At 38.3% G+C, this 17,614-nt stretch overlaps 1 protein-coding gene across 2 annotated transcripts in view; it reads right to left on the bottom strand.

The window, feature by feature from the left end:
* The window catches only part of LOC132295469 (probable RNA-dependent RNA polymerase 1), a 66,820-nt gene that overhangs the window by 25,424 nt on the left and 23,782 nt on the right, over positions 1–17,614 (bottom strand). For both annotated transcript variants that reach the window (XM_059793745.1, XM_059793744.1), the window contains 2 exons: positions 7,905–9,778; positions 4,578–4,728 (listed from right to left, as the gene is read on the bottom strand). In XM_059793745.1, the coding sequence (XP_059649728.1) occupies positions 4,578–4,728; positions 7,905–9,778 (2,025 nt within the window). The remainder of the gene's footprint in view (positions 1–4,577; positions 4,729–7,904; positions 9,779–17,614) is intronic.

Genomic DNA, 17,614 nt, shown 5'->3' with positions numbered 1-17,614 from the left:
GGATAGCCCTTTGCTGCAAGTTCATCCCAAGGACTTGGAAGTTTGTGAAAGAACTGAGGTAACCAATGTTCGATCGCATTTGGTGGGAGTCGACGAAAGTATTTGGTAAATAACTTTACGTATTCGGGAAATTGGCAAATGTTGCATAATTCGATTTTCGAAAGAGCACATGTTGCATCATCCGTGAGGAGTTGCTCACCGGTATGCCCGACCAATTCTTCTTTAAGGATTTTGACAAAACCGCGTAAAACACCATCGATTTTATCGAAGTTATTTAACAGGGCATCCTTTTGCTGTTTACCTTGAGGAGTTTGATCCCATTGTCGCAGCCAGTCAAGTGCATCGCCTTGGAGGGTTGCTGATAGGTAATCAAGGAATCGGGGACGTTCCCAGGTTCCTTTGTAGTTGTTGACGAGAATAGCTAACGACTGAGCCCATTCGTCGATTGTTTTCAAATGGTCCTTATACGGAACATGTGTGAGATCAAGATAAGTGCCATTTTGTGAAATGGGGAACTTATTGAGGTCATCTTTTCGGGTCCAGGTGGGGACTGTAGAAGGGACCGTAGAAAAGTCGTATTTATACGAAGACGTATAAATTTTGGGTTCAGCAGCTGGTTTAGCTTTTTCTTCGTCGGTTTTTTGACCTGAACCAGAGACTTCTTCGGCGGGAAGAAAATCTTCTGTAGGAAAGTTGCCATAGAAAGATTCGTCTAGAATCGTATCGGACTGACGCTTCTTTTTTCCTTTGGAAGTTTTTCTTTTAGAAGGTTTTGGGGCTTCTTCGATAGTTGTCTCGGAAGAAGAGGAAGATGCCGGAAGAGGATCGGCCTCTATGGTTTCATCGAGTTCTTCTGAAGAATCCGATTTGTCTGAAAAGGCATAAATGTGCTCGTCGTCAGAAGTGTTTTCTTCGTCAGAGGAACTTGAGGTCTCATTTGGGGTGTAACCAAAGTGAGAAAGTAGATTCTCATTTTGTAAGGAGATCTGTCTCATACGAGTGATTATATGAGCGCTTTCGTCAAACGTGAGTTGGGGATTGACGTATAAAGCTTGCAAGCAATTGAGCTGATCTATGATGCTGTCATAATCATCTCGTCGATAAGAGGATGAAGAGGGTGTGGAGAAAACTTTAATGTTTTCAACAGTGTCTTCATGACCGTAGAATAAAGGTTTGACTTTATAACGGGTTGGTTTCTTGACAGAGGATTGGTCTGTGGTCGTCGGGGGAGTCTCTTCAGAAGGGAGAACCGTAGCCTGAGATGGAGGATCGGGTGGATCTGGAGGATATAAATCAGACAGTTTGGCCTTTTGAAGTTTAGCTAAATCAAGAGTCATTTGATTTAGTTGGTCCTGAAGGGCTTTATCAGGAGGAGTGGAAAGAGTGAAAATCTGGGTAAGAGTTTCAAGTTTGTCATTCAGGGAGAGTAGTCCCTGTTGAACATCATCAAAAGAGGAAGCCATATGGGTATTGGTTGCCTCTAAATTATGCTGGAAGTCGATTTTCCAGTCCGTAACCATGTCGACAAGGAAGTTGAGTCCGGCACCGACGTGAGGGAAGGAAACAGGTTCGGTAGTATTAAAGTGGGCGATATGACGATAGTTTTCATTTTCGATATTTTGACCTGCAAGGTTTCGTATACAATTTACAGAAGTAGTGTGTGCCATAGTGATAGATTCTTAGATGTTGGATAAACTGTCCTGGTGCCTAAAACCAAAGGTTCCTGTAAGCAGCTTAACAAAGTCACTAAGGTCATACAGACATTGACATATAAGCAAAGACAGGATAATCTGGGCTTTTAACAGTAAACTAACATCAGAGATATATCATAAGCACAAACTAAAACTGAAAACTTTATTACGAAAAACTTACAGTGGTCCAGAATCGAAGTAGGCTCTGATACCAGTTTTTTCGAACCTTATCAGATATGGTTTCTCCGATACACTGGAGACGACGAATATTCACGTAACAACTTGTTAAATTCCAAGGAGCTTGCCGACAGCTTAGATCCTTATTATTTTGAGATCCACAGTTTCTTACACCTACAAGATACTGCCAGACGAGTTCTTGATGGATCATATTACCACCAGGAGCCCATTTTTTATTGTTGTGATGGACGCAGACTCTTCATCACCACCATTCGTTGCTATTATGCCGATACTACTGAAGGTGAACACAATGTCCAGACTGCTAAAGATTTCTTAAAAGATATCGTCAGCCTCAGTCCACTTGATATCCCTTTTCGAGTAAAAGATGGAGCCGAACGTCTTAACCTCGAATGGGACATTGCTGATGCTCAGTCACCAGACAGTCCTCCCTCACTTGATGAATATGAACTTCATAATATCATCAATGCCATGGAGGGATAACCGACACTCTTCTCTGATCGACTGCAACCCTGATCCAGCACACGACAGAAGAATGTCTTGTCTACTTTTCCAAAAGCAAAAGTAGCCGAAAGTTGTCGACACACTATTCATAAACAGTGAAAGCTGCCGACACATCTTTTGTAAACAGTAAAAGAAAAGATTCCTTCTTATCTTCTCCGGAACTGTTTACCTTTTAAAAATGTTATATAAACCAACGCTCTAGCAGAGTTTGGGATATCTGTTTTTCATTATCTCTTTTCCTCTCTTGTTTTGAGGATTCTTCATGTAAAGTTTCTGTTTGTAAAAAATTTCCGCTTTCTTGTAGTGAATATTCGTCGTCTCCAGTGTATCGGAGAAACCATATCTGATAAGAACCATTGAAGGAACGGAGCTGTTTGTGGCAGTCGATCCAGTTCTCATAGGAATTCTGAGTGGGTGCTACCCCTCAGCAGGAAAAGATTTCCTCTGAGCCTGTAAAAGAGAGGGTTGATCCTAAGTCTAAGTAAAATAATCATTGTAAGGCTTCTTCTCTACCCGTAAAGAGAAGGATCATATTGTGAGATTAGGAATCCTCAAAAGGAGCTTCAAAGGCAATGACGTAGGCAGGTGCCGAACCTTGTAAAATTGTTGTCTTGTGTGTGTTGTGTGTGTGTGTGTGTGTTTGGATGCTCTTTACACTTAGTACTCTGTTTTGTTGTGTTTCTTGCAAACCCATTTGTGCTTAGCTTTGTTTTATTACTACTCCCTTTGTCCCAATTTAGCTGTCCATCTTTTCATTTCCAAAATACTTGTCCACTTAAAGAAGTTTAAACAACATATTTCACATCTTTCCATAAAACACCCTTGAAGTTTAAAAAAACTACATACTTGATTATATACATATTCAAACTTGGTAATTTTCAAAGAAAACAATGCAATAATTACATGTCCCCTTGAAAAGTTCTACTCCCCAAAAGGGACATCTAATATGGGACAGAGGGAGTATTTGCTCTCAGGTTGTTTCTCTTAGCTAACACTTGCAGCACTTCACGCATATACGAAAGTGTTAAGCAAGAAAACAGAAAGCAAGAAAACAGAGACCAAATCAGTCCCTAGCTTTCCATTCATTGATTTCATTGTTTGTCTTTGTTCCGCGTTTCTTCCTTAACTAGTCTTAGACCCTTAGTGCCTTCGCTTCAGAAAAGTAGTAAGCTTGCCTAAAGACTCTATTCACCCTCCCTCAAGAATCATTTTCCGGGCTTGTGGAGGAGAGTGATTTCCCACAAATATGGCGATTCTAGTTGTTGTTGGCGTTCCTTGGAGTTGAGGATTCTAGCTGGTGTGGGTGTTTGGAAATTCATCCGTAGAGGATGGGATGAACTTTCAAAGCATATCCGAATTTAGGTTGAGGGGTGGGAGGCATATTCGCTTTTGGCTGAACATTTGGTGTGGGGGATAGACCACTTGCATGCATTTTCTTGAGGCTCTTCGGGATTGCTATTGATCCACAGATCTTGATCACTGACTGTTATCGGCTTAATAACGGGAGGTTGTCTTGGGATGAACAATTCTCTAGGCATTTCCAGGACCAGAAGGTGGAAGATGTGGGAGATCTCTTGGCTTTAATCTATCATCAGACTATGGTCGTGGAAGAGATGAATGAGTGGACTTGGATCTTTTTTCAGCATGGGAGATTTGAGTGCTGGACCTTCTTTCGTAGGCTTGTTGTCCCTAACGGGGAATCCTTTCCTTGGAAGGCTACTTGGTGCATCAGAGCCCTTCCTAGGGTGGCTTTTTTTTGGTTGGACAGCAGTTTTGTGAAAGACTCTGACCATTGACAACCTGAAGCTAAGGAGGCAGGTAATACACTATTAGGCCAAAACTAACTAAAATTACATTGAGCATGCTTTGCTCTACGAAATTTACCAATCTAGTCCCATAGACCTAATAGAAGCAAGTTGGAATAGATTATCCACAATTTCATACAACATTTCGGCTTTTCAGTATGTATTTTTATACACTCACACACAATATCACATCAACATGAGAATTTCAAAGTTCTTATGCTAATTATTGATTATACTTTGACGAAGCATTTAACAAAAAGGAAAGAGAGATCATAATTCATGTGTAGTTAAGAGATATTAACCCACAGGACAAACATGTGATGGGAAAGAAATGAATAGGTCCAAAACTGCTTTAAAATGTGATTAAGAGAAATAGTATTACCTCAATTGTAACATCATGATCTAACTCTATACTTGGTGCTGGGGTATAATCCATGGGTTCGATTTGCTGAGGTGGAATCATATCAGAATCCCAACAGACAAAGTAAATGTCTCCATCCAAATCACTCCCAGAGCATTCATTTGGATGTGGTCTGTTATCAAATTGAACTAATGTCAGCAATATTCAACAGAAAAGAAAGCTACAAATAACTATCTACTATAACTGTTGGAGAAGCAACAAGAAATCAAATCAAAGTAACCGCTAGTCATTACAAACTTCACAAAAATAATTACAATTAATTTAAAATGTGGCTATTACAAACATCAAAAATATCTTATTTGAGCCTCTTAGATGAAATGCTAAAAGAAATTTCAATAAACAGAGAAAATTATAGAGCCCATTCATCATTCACGTAAACAATCCATGCACTAATGAGAATCGTGTGATGCTTCAATTTTAGTTAAACCCAAAGGGCCTGAAGGTTATACTCACGATCCTCAAATTAATCACAATGAAAGAAGGAAGCATAAATTCATAAGAGTTTTTGCATGGATCAAGAAACAAAATAATAAATAGCTTCCATTATAGCGCCAGTGTACTTTGTAGTTTCATTCTATTTTTGTTGCAAGTACTATGTTGGAAAAAAAAAAAATACATGTGATATATAAAAAAATAAAAATAAAATTATGCGGTTAAAGCTGAAAGCAATCACAACAATTACATTCTTTCATTGCATGGCTAATGCTAAGAGAAGAACTAATCATCCTTGCATGATTTGTTTCTATTTTTCCTTTTTCTATTTTTTATTTTTTATTTTTTGCCAAGTAAAATTTTATTAGGAAAAAAAGAAAAGAAAAGTAAGCATGTATAAAAAATCCTAAAGGAACTCCAAATTTGAAAAGGGAAAAGGGTTTTAAAAGAACAGTCTCTGTCACACCCTGAGAGGTTAGGAAAATAAATGATACAACCTCTTATTACTCAAGATAAGAAACAACAAACTCATTCCTGATAGCAGGTTTATGAAATCTATCCGAAAAACATGGTTAAGTTGAGAGATAAGGAAGAAAAGAAGTCCTTTCCTTGGAGAACCAGAAGCTTGAGGACCTTCTTGGAGCTTCTCAACAAACGACGAGAGAAGTAATAAGGACATATTGTGACCCAAAGAATTCGGAATTCTCTCCAATAAGACAATAGAAATGTGGTCATGACTGCTAGAACTAGTAGGCTGCTCTTGAGTAACTGGACTACCTGAATAACTACAGCTAAGAACAATCATCCCCTCGTGAGCAAGCTTAAGACTGATTCAAATTCTTATCCACAATATCAACAATCTCAACCTCGGACTCATTAGTTTTAGAAGTCTTAAAAAAATCACCACTAGCCCCTTCTTTTTGGTTAGTCAATTCATATTATTTTCCAATAAAGTTTGCCACCTCAAAATGAGTAAGAAAACTAAAAGAATTAGATGTGGAAGTATTGTCTTTAACCTCAATTTCCTACTTACACTTCTTGCTCACATTTTCCCATCAATCCTTTGAAATTTGACAATCTGACCCTTCATTCTCCAAACTTGGTTGTGTTTTTCCTAGACCCTTAAAGGACAAGAGTTAGTGGACTGGCCAAATGCATAATGTGAAAATGCAAGAGTAGAGAGAGAGAGACAGAGATGATACAGTGAGAGAGTGCAAAGATGGAGGCTCTGCCTCTGTATATTTCATTAAAAATTAATTCAACCCTAAACATAAAAGGGTAAATATACCATACAAGAAAGGCCTATTTGCATAATGGCCACAAACCCTATATCTAAATACAATCTGACCCCAACATAAATATATATTTACATATAAATATTCTAACACATAACAATCTATATATTGTTGCGGCTTCAGTGGAGTCTCAACCCTAATCTCAAAAGGTTCACCATGTTAAAGATCAATAATGAAGGATTTCAGAAGATCTAGAGGCCTCCACTTCATTGCATATTCAAGCAAATTAAAGGCTAATCTTGAGACTAGTGTGCTCATCAACAAACAAAACAATGCCTCTACAATGCTAGCTAGAATGGCATTGGGCTAGGTTAGGAACAGGGTGCCCCTCCCCCGACCCTAGCCCTAATAGAAATATATCTACCATACCATCACAAACCCAACACAGGCACGAAACGAGAATCCCATCCCGGTTTACAACTGAGGTAGAGAGAACAATCCATGTCCCAATTAACAAGAATAAAACCTTTTTTTGTATGCAGGATACATCTTATTTCAAGTTACACTATAATATATATATATACACACACACACACACACAAAAATATACAACCTAAGAAGCATGGACACTGACACGGGACATGGACACAATACGACACAAATACATCGATACGTCAAATTCTAAAAAAGTAGGGCATGGATGCAACTAATAAAAAAGATTTACCAATGTTCAAATGAGAATGGTTAGAGAGAGGAAGCTTGCTAAGTTGATCCATGGATCCATGCTTTCTATTAGACCCTTAACAGTCTCTCCACACTAGGGCCTAAGTCAAAGGAGGCTTAGCTAGGCCCTTGGCAGCCCAACGTGGGGCACAAGTAGGCTGCCAGCATGCCACAATGTGCGGCAGTGGTGTTTTTGTAAATAAGTCAAAAACCAAAGTCCGGGAAACACTTGGGAAAATTAATCTAGTCTTCTCAAGCCATTTGAAGCATGTTCCAGAAATTGGATGGATTTTTAGAGCTTTCCATAATTAATTATGGAACTACACTTCCTTTGGCAGGGTCAACATTTCCTTTGTCAGAGCCATAACTTTTAGTTTTGCTTATATAGAGGGGCAAGGGTCTTTCAACCCCTTTTAGTATTATTCCTACGATAAAAACAATAGCTGAGTTTTTCTATACATTCATGTTAATGGAGTCCAAAGAAACTAGTCCATAATAACAAACAGAAAAAATATTACCTACCCAATATGAGGATTCAAATTAGGAAAAAGATCTACCTTCCGGAAAAAAAAAAATTAGGAAAAAGATCTATTAAAATTTTGTCAATGTATAATAAAATCTGTGTTCCTTTTCTGAATAAATAACCACTACAAAATTCTTATTTGGCTAAGGATTTAACATTTATAAACTATGTAGCTAGCCCAATATGAACCTAGGATAATTAGACAACAACATAGAATTTCTCATCTTCATCATCAAAACAGAATTTTAGTGGAGTAATGAAACAATATTCATGCAACCAACCCTTCGAAAACGCTATGTAGAGTTGAGTTGAGTTGAGTTTTTATAGGACTTCATGATTCAAAATTCAGGGGAGAGATATTATGAAATGTTTTACCTGATTCCTTTTTGTGGAAAAACTATGCAATCCACCATATGGTTTAAAGCTCGTACATTTACAGCCTTTAAGACACGAACATCACCCGGGTGCAAGCATGGATTTTTAGCAACAACCACCTTTCCCTCAACAATATAATTACACTTATCAGAATCACTACCATTGAACAAACGAGAGGAATTTTCATAAAACTGCCTTCGTCCAGATCCAGAAAATTGCACAAAAACCTGCCCATATTCTAGGGTTCTGGTTTCATCTAGACATCCCATCATTGATCTTCCATTTGGAACAAATATCCTTGTTTTAGTCCGCAGTTCCAGCAATTTTGATGCCCGAAATACTTGCAGCATCATTGAGAGAAATGGTTCGGAATCAGGCTTATAACCACAAATAAGCATTTCCTTTAGTATGTTAGTGTTCTCTCCTGGAGACATCAACTCCAATGCTTCCTGTGCCTTCAGTGGATCTGTTAGGATAGTATCCAGTTGATCTACAGCTTCTCTTTGCTTCTTTTCAAAAAAATGATCACTAACCCCAAGAGTAGACAAAAGAGTGATCAGTTGGCGATTCAAAAAACAAGGCTGATACTTGCTCCAAGCCAAAACGTCTAACTTTATGTTGTCTGAATCATACTTCGACATGCTTTCTCTCAAGGACAATTTCACTGACGATGTGGGATCAACAGCCACAACACCTTTATACCCACCATACCGGATCTGGAATGCAGATGGAGTATTTTTAAGGCCACATTTAATAGCAACTCTCCGTGCAAAGTCAGAAGAAACTTTCCCTATTCCATCAGAGAAAACGTATCTGGTCCTACCCCTTAAAAGCTTTACATCAGGAATAATTTCAATTTCATGCAAACCAACAGTCAAAGTTTCAGTGGAAGCACTGAAAGATTGACCAAGTCTGGCAGAATATTTCGCCTTGTTTCTGATCCGACGAAAATCACCCATCCATCCTCTTATTTTAGCAGCAGTAAGACCAGGTCTTGAAGCAAACATCCACAAAGAATTTTCCCTCAACTGACTAGATGAAAAGGCAAGAAAATCGAACTTCTTATTGCCAATAATGATGCCATTTCTAAGAATTGATAGTATCCTTTTATATATGGCAGTTCTTCTTTCACCATTGGCTAAAGTTATACGGGGGGATAAATCTGTGGAACGCATTTTTTCCAGCTCTTCATCAATGAAAGAAACCCGGAGAAAATTATCAATATCTTCAGAATAATTGCGTAGCACGCGATTAGACATATTAACCTCTGGACCACAGAAATACACTTTACATGGGGTTATTTGAACCCTGCGTACATATACCAACCCAGCATCCAAAGTAATGGCAGTTGGTTTAGGAAGTTGCCTAGACTTGAGGTATTTTGCATATTGCTCATTGAGCCACCTTACAGGTTCATAGCAACATTCCTTTAAATTATACAGCTTCTCCAGGGCATGTTCTATGCATTCAATGTATATTCTCAGTGGATCAACCAACCGTAAAAATTTGATATCAACTGATGGCCCCGGGAGACATCCATGCTGAACCAAGGAACATACCTTAAATAATATTTTAAATGGCAACTCAAGCCCTTGGGGAGGACCAATGATGGGGACAAGATCCAAATTGCGAGAAAAAGAAAAACAACTCTCTAAGATGAAGGGGTTTGTATATTCTTTATAATAAGCAAAATTTTCACTTAAGTCTGGAAGTTGAAAACTATACGGAAACTGCAAACAAAAAGTAGAAGATTGCCCGATACAGCATGATGGAGTAAAATCAGTTGCCCTGAACCATTGGTCATCAGGAATTTCCTTAAAATAGCTGAAAACAGAGTCTTCTAGTTTCTCATAAATCCGAGGAGCACCAAGCAACTAGCAATCACAGGGAAAAAAAAAAGATGCTCATGATCAAACTTAATTCTCATCTACAAGCAGAACACATATTGAACTAATTGTACCATATAGACTAACAACAATAACATGAACTACAGAAAGTAATAGAAAGCATAAAAGAAAGCCAAATTTCTAATGCAATGAAATGAATCATATCAAATTTTGAGTCAGTGCGCATAGTTAAAATGACATCTAACAATTTCATATACACATTAAAAACATTTTGAATGTCAACTTTTGTTATTAACAGGTCAAATTGTCAAGGAAGTGTCTTCATACCTGTGGAAGGCTAAAATAAGTTGATCCATAGAAAATAACAAAAAAATTAAGCAGATATAGTCCATGTACTGTTGTCTAGGGTAATGGATCAAATCTAGTATAGGGTTGTAAACAAAAAAAAAAAAAAAAAAAAAAATTGATTTAGAATTTTATTGAGTTTAGAATGACAGAGAAGGTTTTAAAAAAGAAGTACAATAGAATTAAGGTAGAACTTAAGATTAAGAGCATAAGATTGGTGTAACGATCATTTAACCAGGTATTCTCAAAATCCATAAAGAAATCCTGAGAGATCCACCTTCAAGACACAAATATATATACCAGCCCAAAATTAATAGAAACTCAAATTCTTACACTGTTTTGATAAGTAGATGAAAAAGCCTAGAAAGGATAACATTAGTTATGCGAGAAAAAATATAATCTTATCCCTTTTTGAAAAAAAAAAAAAAAAAAAGGATAACGAAAACCATTATTCTTGTTTGGAAAAAAAAATATTAAGGAAAGGAAAATAAACCATTGTATCAAATTTACCGCTATACCCTTTTGCATTTTTATAACAAATTCTTGTGAGATCATCTCTTCAGTTTTGACGGATGTAAATCTGGGAAACGTAAGTGGGGAACGAACGGTTGGGAACAAGAGTTTGTTGTGGTTGCTTAAATTCCCAAAATTGTGTAGTCCTTTGGTACATGACTTCATATATTGCCTTCATATACAAATATATATAACCTTCATGACTTCATATATTGTCTTTTCTCGTTTTGCGTGCCGGACACCGTGGGGTGTGCCGGGTGTGTCAAAGAGTTGTTTGGGGCATTTCTTTGAGTCTAGAACTCTCGGAAATCTATTGGTGGCCATTTTGGCATTTTTTCTGTTTTTCGGACCCGAAAGTCCCGGGTGGGACCTGTTATCGGGGTGGTTGTGTGCGGGAGTGGTGTCATGGGTTCATTGCATTCCAGGCATAATTAATTGTGTATATTTATGTTATTGTGATTTAAGAATTTTGTGTGTTTGAGAAATTTATGCTATTGTGATTTAAGAATTTGGTGTGGTTGAGAATTAAGTTATATTTATATATATAGGAAAATGGGATTTTTTTTAAGTGGTGGGACCCACCACCACTTATTTGTGTTTTTAATGGCCAAAAGGCCATTTTGGCCTCATTTTTCCTCATTCCTCTCTCTCTCTACGAAATCTCTCTCCCTCATTCTCTTTTTCTTTTCTTTTATTCTACAAAGCTATAAACCTTGATTTCTCTCCAACCATTTGGAGTTTTTAGTGCCGGTGGCAAGTTGGAGAGCTCGGCAAGATCTACGATTTGATCGGAGCAAAAGTGTTTTTGGTGCACCTTGGAATTTCGAAAATTAGGGCTTGGATTAGGGAATTTTGGAGTTTTCTACATCAATTTGAGGTAGGGTTTGTGTAATTGTCGATTTCCTTGGATTTAGTAGCTAGTTTGATATTTTTCCCCTCCTTTGGCATGTCAATTTGATATTAATTGAATAATGCAAATTCTAGGGTTTGGTCTATGCTTGAGTTTAACCCAATTGATGGTTTTGATGAAACTAAATGTTTATTTGGTATATGAATTTCTAATGACATGCTAAAAAGTGACTATGTGGTGGATTATATAAGTGTTACTTCTAGTATGGTTGTTTCGGTGTATGTTGAAGCATGCTAAAGTTGTTTAATTATCTTGTTGTGGCCATGAAATTGTTTATTGCATAATGAAGGCATGTTGAAAATTGAATGGTTGAAATTAAAATGTTCTATATGCATGGCATGAGGGCATTGAAGGGCATAAGAGAGGTGAGGGTGTAGATGAGATATGTGGGAGTGGGAAAGAGAGGTATGGATACATGGTGGTATGGACGGGATGTGTGAATAAGTGAGGGTATGGTGTGACGTGCGGTTGCATTGATATTTTTATGCATTACATTGTATGTGATAATGATGAGAATTACTTGGAAATTTAAATGCCATATGTGAAATCCCTCGCATGACCCCACTCCTTTTTCCTATTCATTGTGTGTAAAGCATTGGGTTACTTACTCTTGTTGAGGAGGTGCCACTTAGGCAATCTCTACTAAGCCAATGTGCTCACTCCCCTACATTTTTCAGGTCTCGGGAAAGAAGTGGCGGATGACGGATTACCACAATCTTAGTTCGGAGATTTGGAGTTCACTTGTGTTAACTTTTGTATTTTTGGAAACCCGATCTTTTGTAAAGTGTCACCTTGAAAATGTGTTTCATTTGTAAAGCATGGCCGTGTACTGTAATTACGACACTTGATAATATTTTGATGTAAATTGAGACTAAGTAGATATTTCATGTTGAATGGGAATGTGATATTATACCTTCAGAATTTATGGATGCTTTTAAATATATTATATCATGCATTGTTGCCGTAAATTTGGAATTTGGGTCATGTTTCAGGTTTGGTATAAGTTAGCTCACAAAGAGCCTAGAGTTTTTTTTTGGACCTTCAGGCTGCACATTGCAATATCCCAGAGCTCATCAACCGGCTGACAAGGCATGTTAGCCGACTGACAGGCTTTTCATGACCATTCCAGTGAGTTGGGTATTGCAAAACCTTGTTTCGGCCGGCCGAACCTCACCATCGGTCGACCGAAACTCCATCATCAGCTGGCCGACACTCCATCTTCAACCGGCCGACACTCCATTTTGTAAAAGTCCCGAGAGCATGAAACTTTGAGGATCGTTTCAGCCGGTGACCCTGTAGGTTAGCCGGCTGACCATGCATTTTCAGCAGGCTAACGAAGGGCTATCAGCCGGCTGATCTTGCACCTTTTGACCAGTACCTTTGACTTTCCTCCCAAGTCATATCTTGAAGTACCTTGGACCTTAGAATGATCTGTATACCATCTATGGGCCTAGCAAAGGACAGTGTTACCCTTAGTTGACCTTGGGTCCGGGTAAGGATCCGATTAACGGTTCGGACCTACGGGTTCGGGTCGTTACATGCGCATACGCGCAATGATGCTCCAACTTTTTGAGTTGTATCGAGATATTTCTCAAGAAAAATTAGGATTGTTACTTTGGGTATTGACAGTCCAGGTGGGAGGAGTTGGCTCAATATGAGCCCCTAAGTGAATTTCCAACAAAGGCAACTTCTATTGTGGCAAAACGCCTTGATCATCAGCATACATATCAGTTCCCAATGGGTTTACAATATGAGTTTAAATCCCTTAGAACACAGATCATAAACACATCTCCCATGCCATCTTTGTTCGAGGCTTTTGCTATTATTGATGGTGATGAGCATGGATGTCATTTGATTCAACCTATCTCGGTTCCTATATCCGATCCTACTCCTGCGGTTAATCAGATGGCCTTTGCTGCTAATTCAGGATCTCACTCTGCTAGGGGTTAGATTTTTTGTCATCACTGTAAGGAACCAATACATATCAAAGCTTGCTGTTTCAAATTACATCCTGAGTTGAAACAGAAATTTGTTAGAAATCGTATCTCTGGTCCTTCACACACAGCTACAGTTGCTAAGGCTACCATTATTACCGGACCCCTTACTACTTTTCTTGATTTCAGTCAACTTTGGTCTCAGATTAGCCAGCTTCAAAACCAGCTTGGTTCTCTAAACATGCTGCTAGGGCACGTGCAACATCTGCTTCAACTGCCATGACTACCACATGTACTTCTTTTCATGTTAGGACTGGAAAACCTAGGCTCATCCACTCCTATTTGTAGTAAAGGTGATATGTGTCTATCTCTTGAAATTAACCTAAAATTTGTTCTCCATGTTCCTAGCTTTGCCTTTAATTTTGTATCTGTCAGTCGTCTTACTCAAATCTTAATTGTGCAGTCACATTCTTACCCAATTGCTTTCTGTTTTCGAAAAGGATTTTTGGCAGGGAGTATGAGCGCAATGGGTTGTATTACTTTGAGGAGTCACCACCTTTGAAGTCACCTTCTTCTGGTCTTCAAGCATTTGTGTTACTTGATTCAGGCTCTTAGGTTTTTCTTTAGACACTTCGCAATTATGGCATGCTCGTTTAGGGCACGTAAACTTTCAGTATCTATGTTTGCTATTTCTGTCATTAATAAAAGCTTAAAAGACTTAGAAATTTCATTGTGTGGTATGTGAACTTTCTAAACATACATGATCTAGTCATATTCCTTGAATGCATCGCGCTCCTCGTGTCTTTAACTTAATTCAATCTCATGTGTGGGGACCTTCCCCCATTACTGCTTTCTCTAGGAATCATTATTATGTGACTTTGATTGATGATTACTCTAGATGTACATGGATTTATTTATTGAAAAAGAAGTCTGATGTGTTTACCTTATTCTCTCAATTCATTTCAATATAACACTATTGTGCAAAATATTCAATTAGATAATGGGCGTGAGTACATCTCAAATGAGTTCCGCTCTCAACTTAACCAAAAGGGCATCTTGCAACAACTTACCTATCCTTATACACCTGAACAAAATGGTGTGGTCGAACGTAAAAATCGTCATGTCATGGTTATGGTTTGATGTCTCTTAAGAGGAATGCAAGTATCTAAAACCTTTTGGCATATGGTTATTCTCACAACCACTTATCTGATCAACCGTACTCCCAGTCGGGTCACTAATGGTAAAGCTCCACTTCAACTATTTCAGCTCAATAGTACTTTGTTCTCTCTCTTGCCTCGGGTTTTTGGGTGCACCTGTTTTGTACAAAATCATAGTCCTACTCATTCTAAACTATATGACAAGGCTATTCGTTGTATACTTTTAGGGTATTCTATCATGTCTAAAGGGTATCGTTGTTATGATCCAATATCAAAACACTTATATCACTCTCTTGATGTTACTTTTCTTGAAGATGTTCCTTTTTATGGCATTCACCCTTCAGTGTAGGACCCTCTCTCTGGTACTACAGAGAAGTCTCCACTTGCTCGTCATGTTCCCATTTTTTAGCCAACTTTAGTGCAAAAGTCTTCTCCTTCCCCTTCACAAGTTTATTCTCATCGCCCTTGCCCTTAGCTTCCTCTACCAGAATCTTCCACGAAATCAAGTAATTCTCCTGCCCATATAGTTCCTAATGCCTCTGAGCCCCAATCCCGTTATCCTTCTCAAATTCGCAATCCTCCTTCTCGATATGGTTTTTTTGAAAGTACTAATCGTCCTATTGCCCAGTATGATTCTTATCGGAGCATTTCAAATTCATATCAGGCCTTTTTGAGGATGGTTGAATCGGTCCATATTCCTCGGTCGGTATCTAAAGCTCTACAAGACCATAAGTGGGTGGTTGCCATGAAAGCAGAGAAGGATGCCTTGGAGCAGAATTAAACATGGGAACTTGTTCCATTACCTAAAGATGAAAAGACTGTGGGGTGTAAGTGGGTCTTCACTATGAAGTACTTGGCAGATGGTACCATTAACCGATATAAGGCTCATTTTGTAGCCAAAGGATTTACCTGGGAGAGATTTCAGTGCTACTTTTGCTCCTGTGGCTAAATTGACAACAGTTCGTCTTCTTGTGTCCCTAGTTGCATCTCATTCTTGGCCTCTTCATCAAATGAACGTCAAGAATGTCTTTCTTTATGGTGATTTACTTGAGACGATTTACATGGATCCTCTGCTGGGTTTTCGGGCTAAAGGGAAGTATACAGGGAAGGTATGTCGCCTTCGTAAATCTCTCTATGGGCTAAAACAGTCATCTTAGGCTTGGTTTTCCAAATTTAGTGATGTCATTCTCTCTGTGGACTTTGTGAGGTGTCACTCTGATCAAACCTGTTTCATTCGTCACCGTTCAGATAGTCGGTTTATTGTTCTATTAGTATATATTGATGACATCATTATCACAGGAGATGATTCTGCAGATATTGCACATGTGAAAAGAGATCTTGGTCGGTTTTTTGATGTGAAAGATTTGGGTTCCCTTCGTTACTTCCTTGGCATTAAGGTTGTTCGCTCTTGTCATGGGATGCCTCTTTCTCAGTGTACATACACTTTGGATCTTCTTCAAGACACTTTCCGTTGAGTCTGGGGAGTTGCTTCCTGATCCAATTGTGTATCAGCGCTTAGTAGGTCACCTAATCTATTTGACCAATACTAGGCCAGACCCTTTGCACTAAGCGTTATTAGTCAATTTACGCATGCTCCTCGTACATCTCACTTGGATGCAATTTGTCATATATTGAGGTACCTCGAATCTTGTCCAGGACTTGGTTTATTCTATGCATGAGGAGATCAGGGGTTTCATGCTTCAGCTTCATTGATGCAGATTATGCAGGATGTAAGACAGACATGCGTTCTACTTCTGGCTTTTGTACATCTATAGCAATCATCTTATTTCATGGAAGAGTAAGAAGCAAGTCTTAGTCTCGAGATCCTTAGCTCAAACTAAATATCGTGCTATGGCTCAGGGTGCATGTGAGCTCCTTTGGCTTCGATCTATTCTCACTGAGTTGGGTATACATGTCAAAGGTTCATCTAAATTATTTTGTGACAATAAGTCTGCGGTTATGTTTGCTTCAGATTCTGTTCTTCATGAAAGGTCAAAACATATAGAAGTTGATATTCACTTCATCCGGGAGAAGGTTCGGTCAGGCATTATTGTTCCATTTTTTTGTTCCTTCATCACTACAGATATGTTTACAAAATCAATAGGATCATCTTTACCAAAGTTATCTATAGCCAAGCTGGGCTTGGTTGATATCTTCGCTCCAGTTTGAGGGGGAGTGTTGGAAATTTGACTTTATTTTCCTTTCCTTAATTTCCATTCCTTATGGTAAGGATTGATGTTTCCTTATTTTCTTTCCTTATATTAAGGCTTGCTGTGCTCCTTATGTTAAGGACTGATTTATGTTAACCAAGATATGATAGGCACAAATCATGGGATGTGACTTACCATATTATCTGAGATACGATAGCCACAAATCATGGATTTGACTTTATTTATGCATATATCTAGGCATAGAATATGCAATAATTTTATTTAATTTCCTTTATTATAATATTAACATGTGCTCTTTTTAGTATATAAATATGAGATTTGTGAATGAGTGGTTTAAGACATCTCATTCTAGCCTTTACACAATTCTCTCATTTTTCTTCTATATTATATTTCTACTTGGTATCAAAGCCAGGGTGGTCCGACTGCAATAAGGGCATTACGAGTTTGGCACCACCCATTTGGGAATGGTCTAAGGTGACATCACCCATTCGGTAGGTGTCGAGTAGGCAGGGTGGTTCGACCTCAATAAGGGCATTGCGAGTTTGGCATCACCCATTTAGAAATGGTCTGAGGAGACATAGTTGTTTCTTTTTATGGTTTAAGGAGACATTGTTTTTTAAACATATGTATAAAGGAGAATGGTCTGAGGAGAATATTGACTTTAAGATATAATCAAATAAAAAGTGATAAAGAAGAAGAAAAAGAGAAGAAAGCGGATGAGAGAAAGAGAGAGAGGGAGAGAGAGAGATGGGGAAAGAGAGAGAATGAAAGAAGACTTTCATCCTTCCACCACATTCTATTTATAATAACAAGTTTTAAAAATTACACATTAG

This window comes from Cornus florida, unplaced genomic scaffold, assembly GCF_030987335.1.
Source record: "Cornus florida cultivar Cherokee Brave unplaced genomic scaffold, ASM3098733v1 CherokeeBrave_3.0.0_Hap2_Chr02, whole genome shotgun sequence".
Taxonomy (NCBI): Eukaryota; Viridiplantae; Streptophyta; class Magnoliopsida; order Cornales; family Cornaceae; genus Cornus; species Cornus florida.
This window is presented reverse-complemented; position numbering and strand designations above follow the sequence as displayed.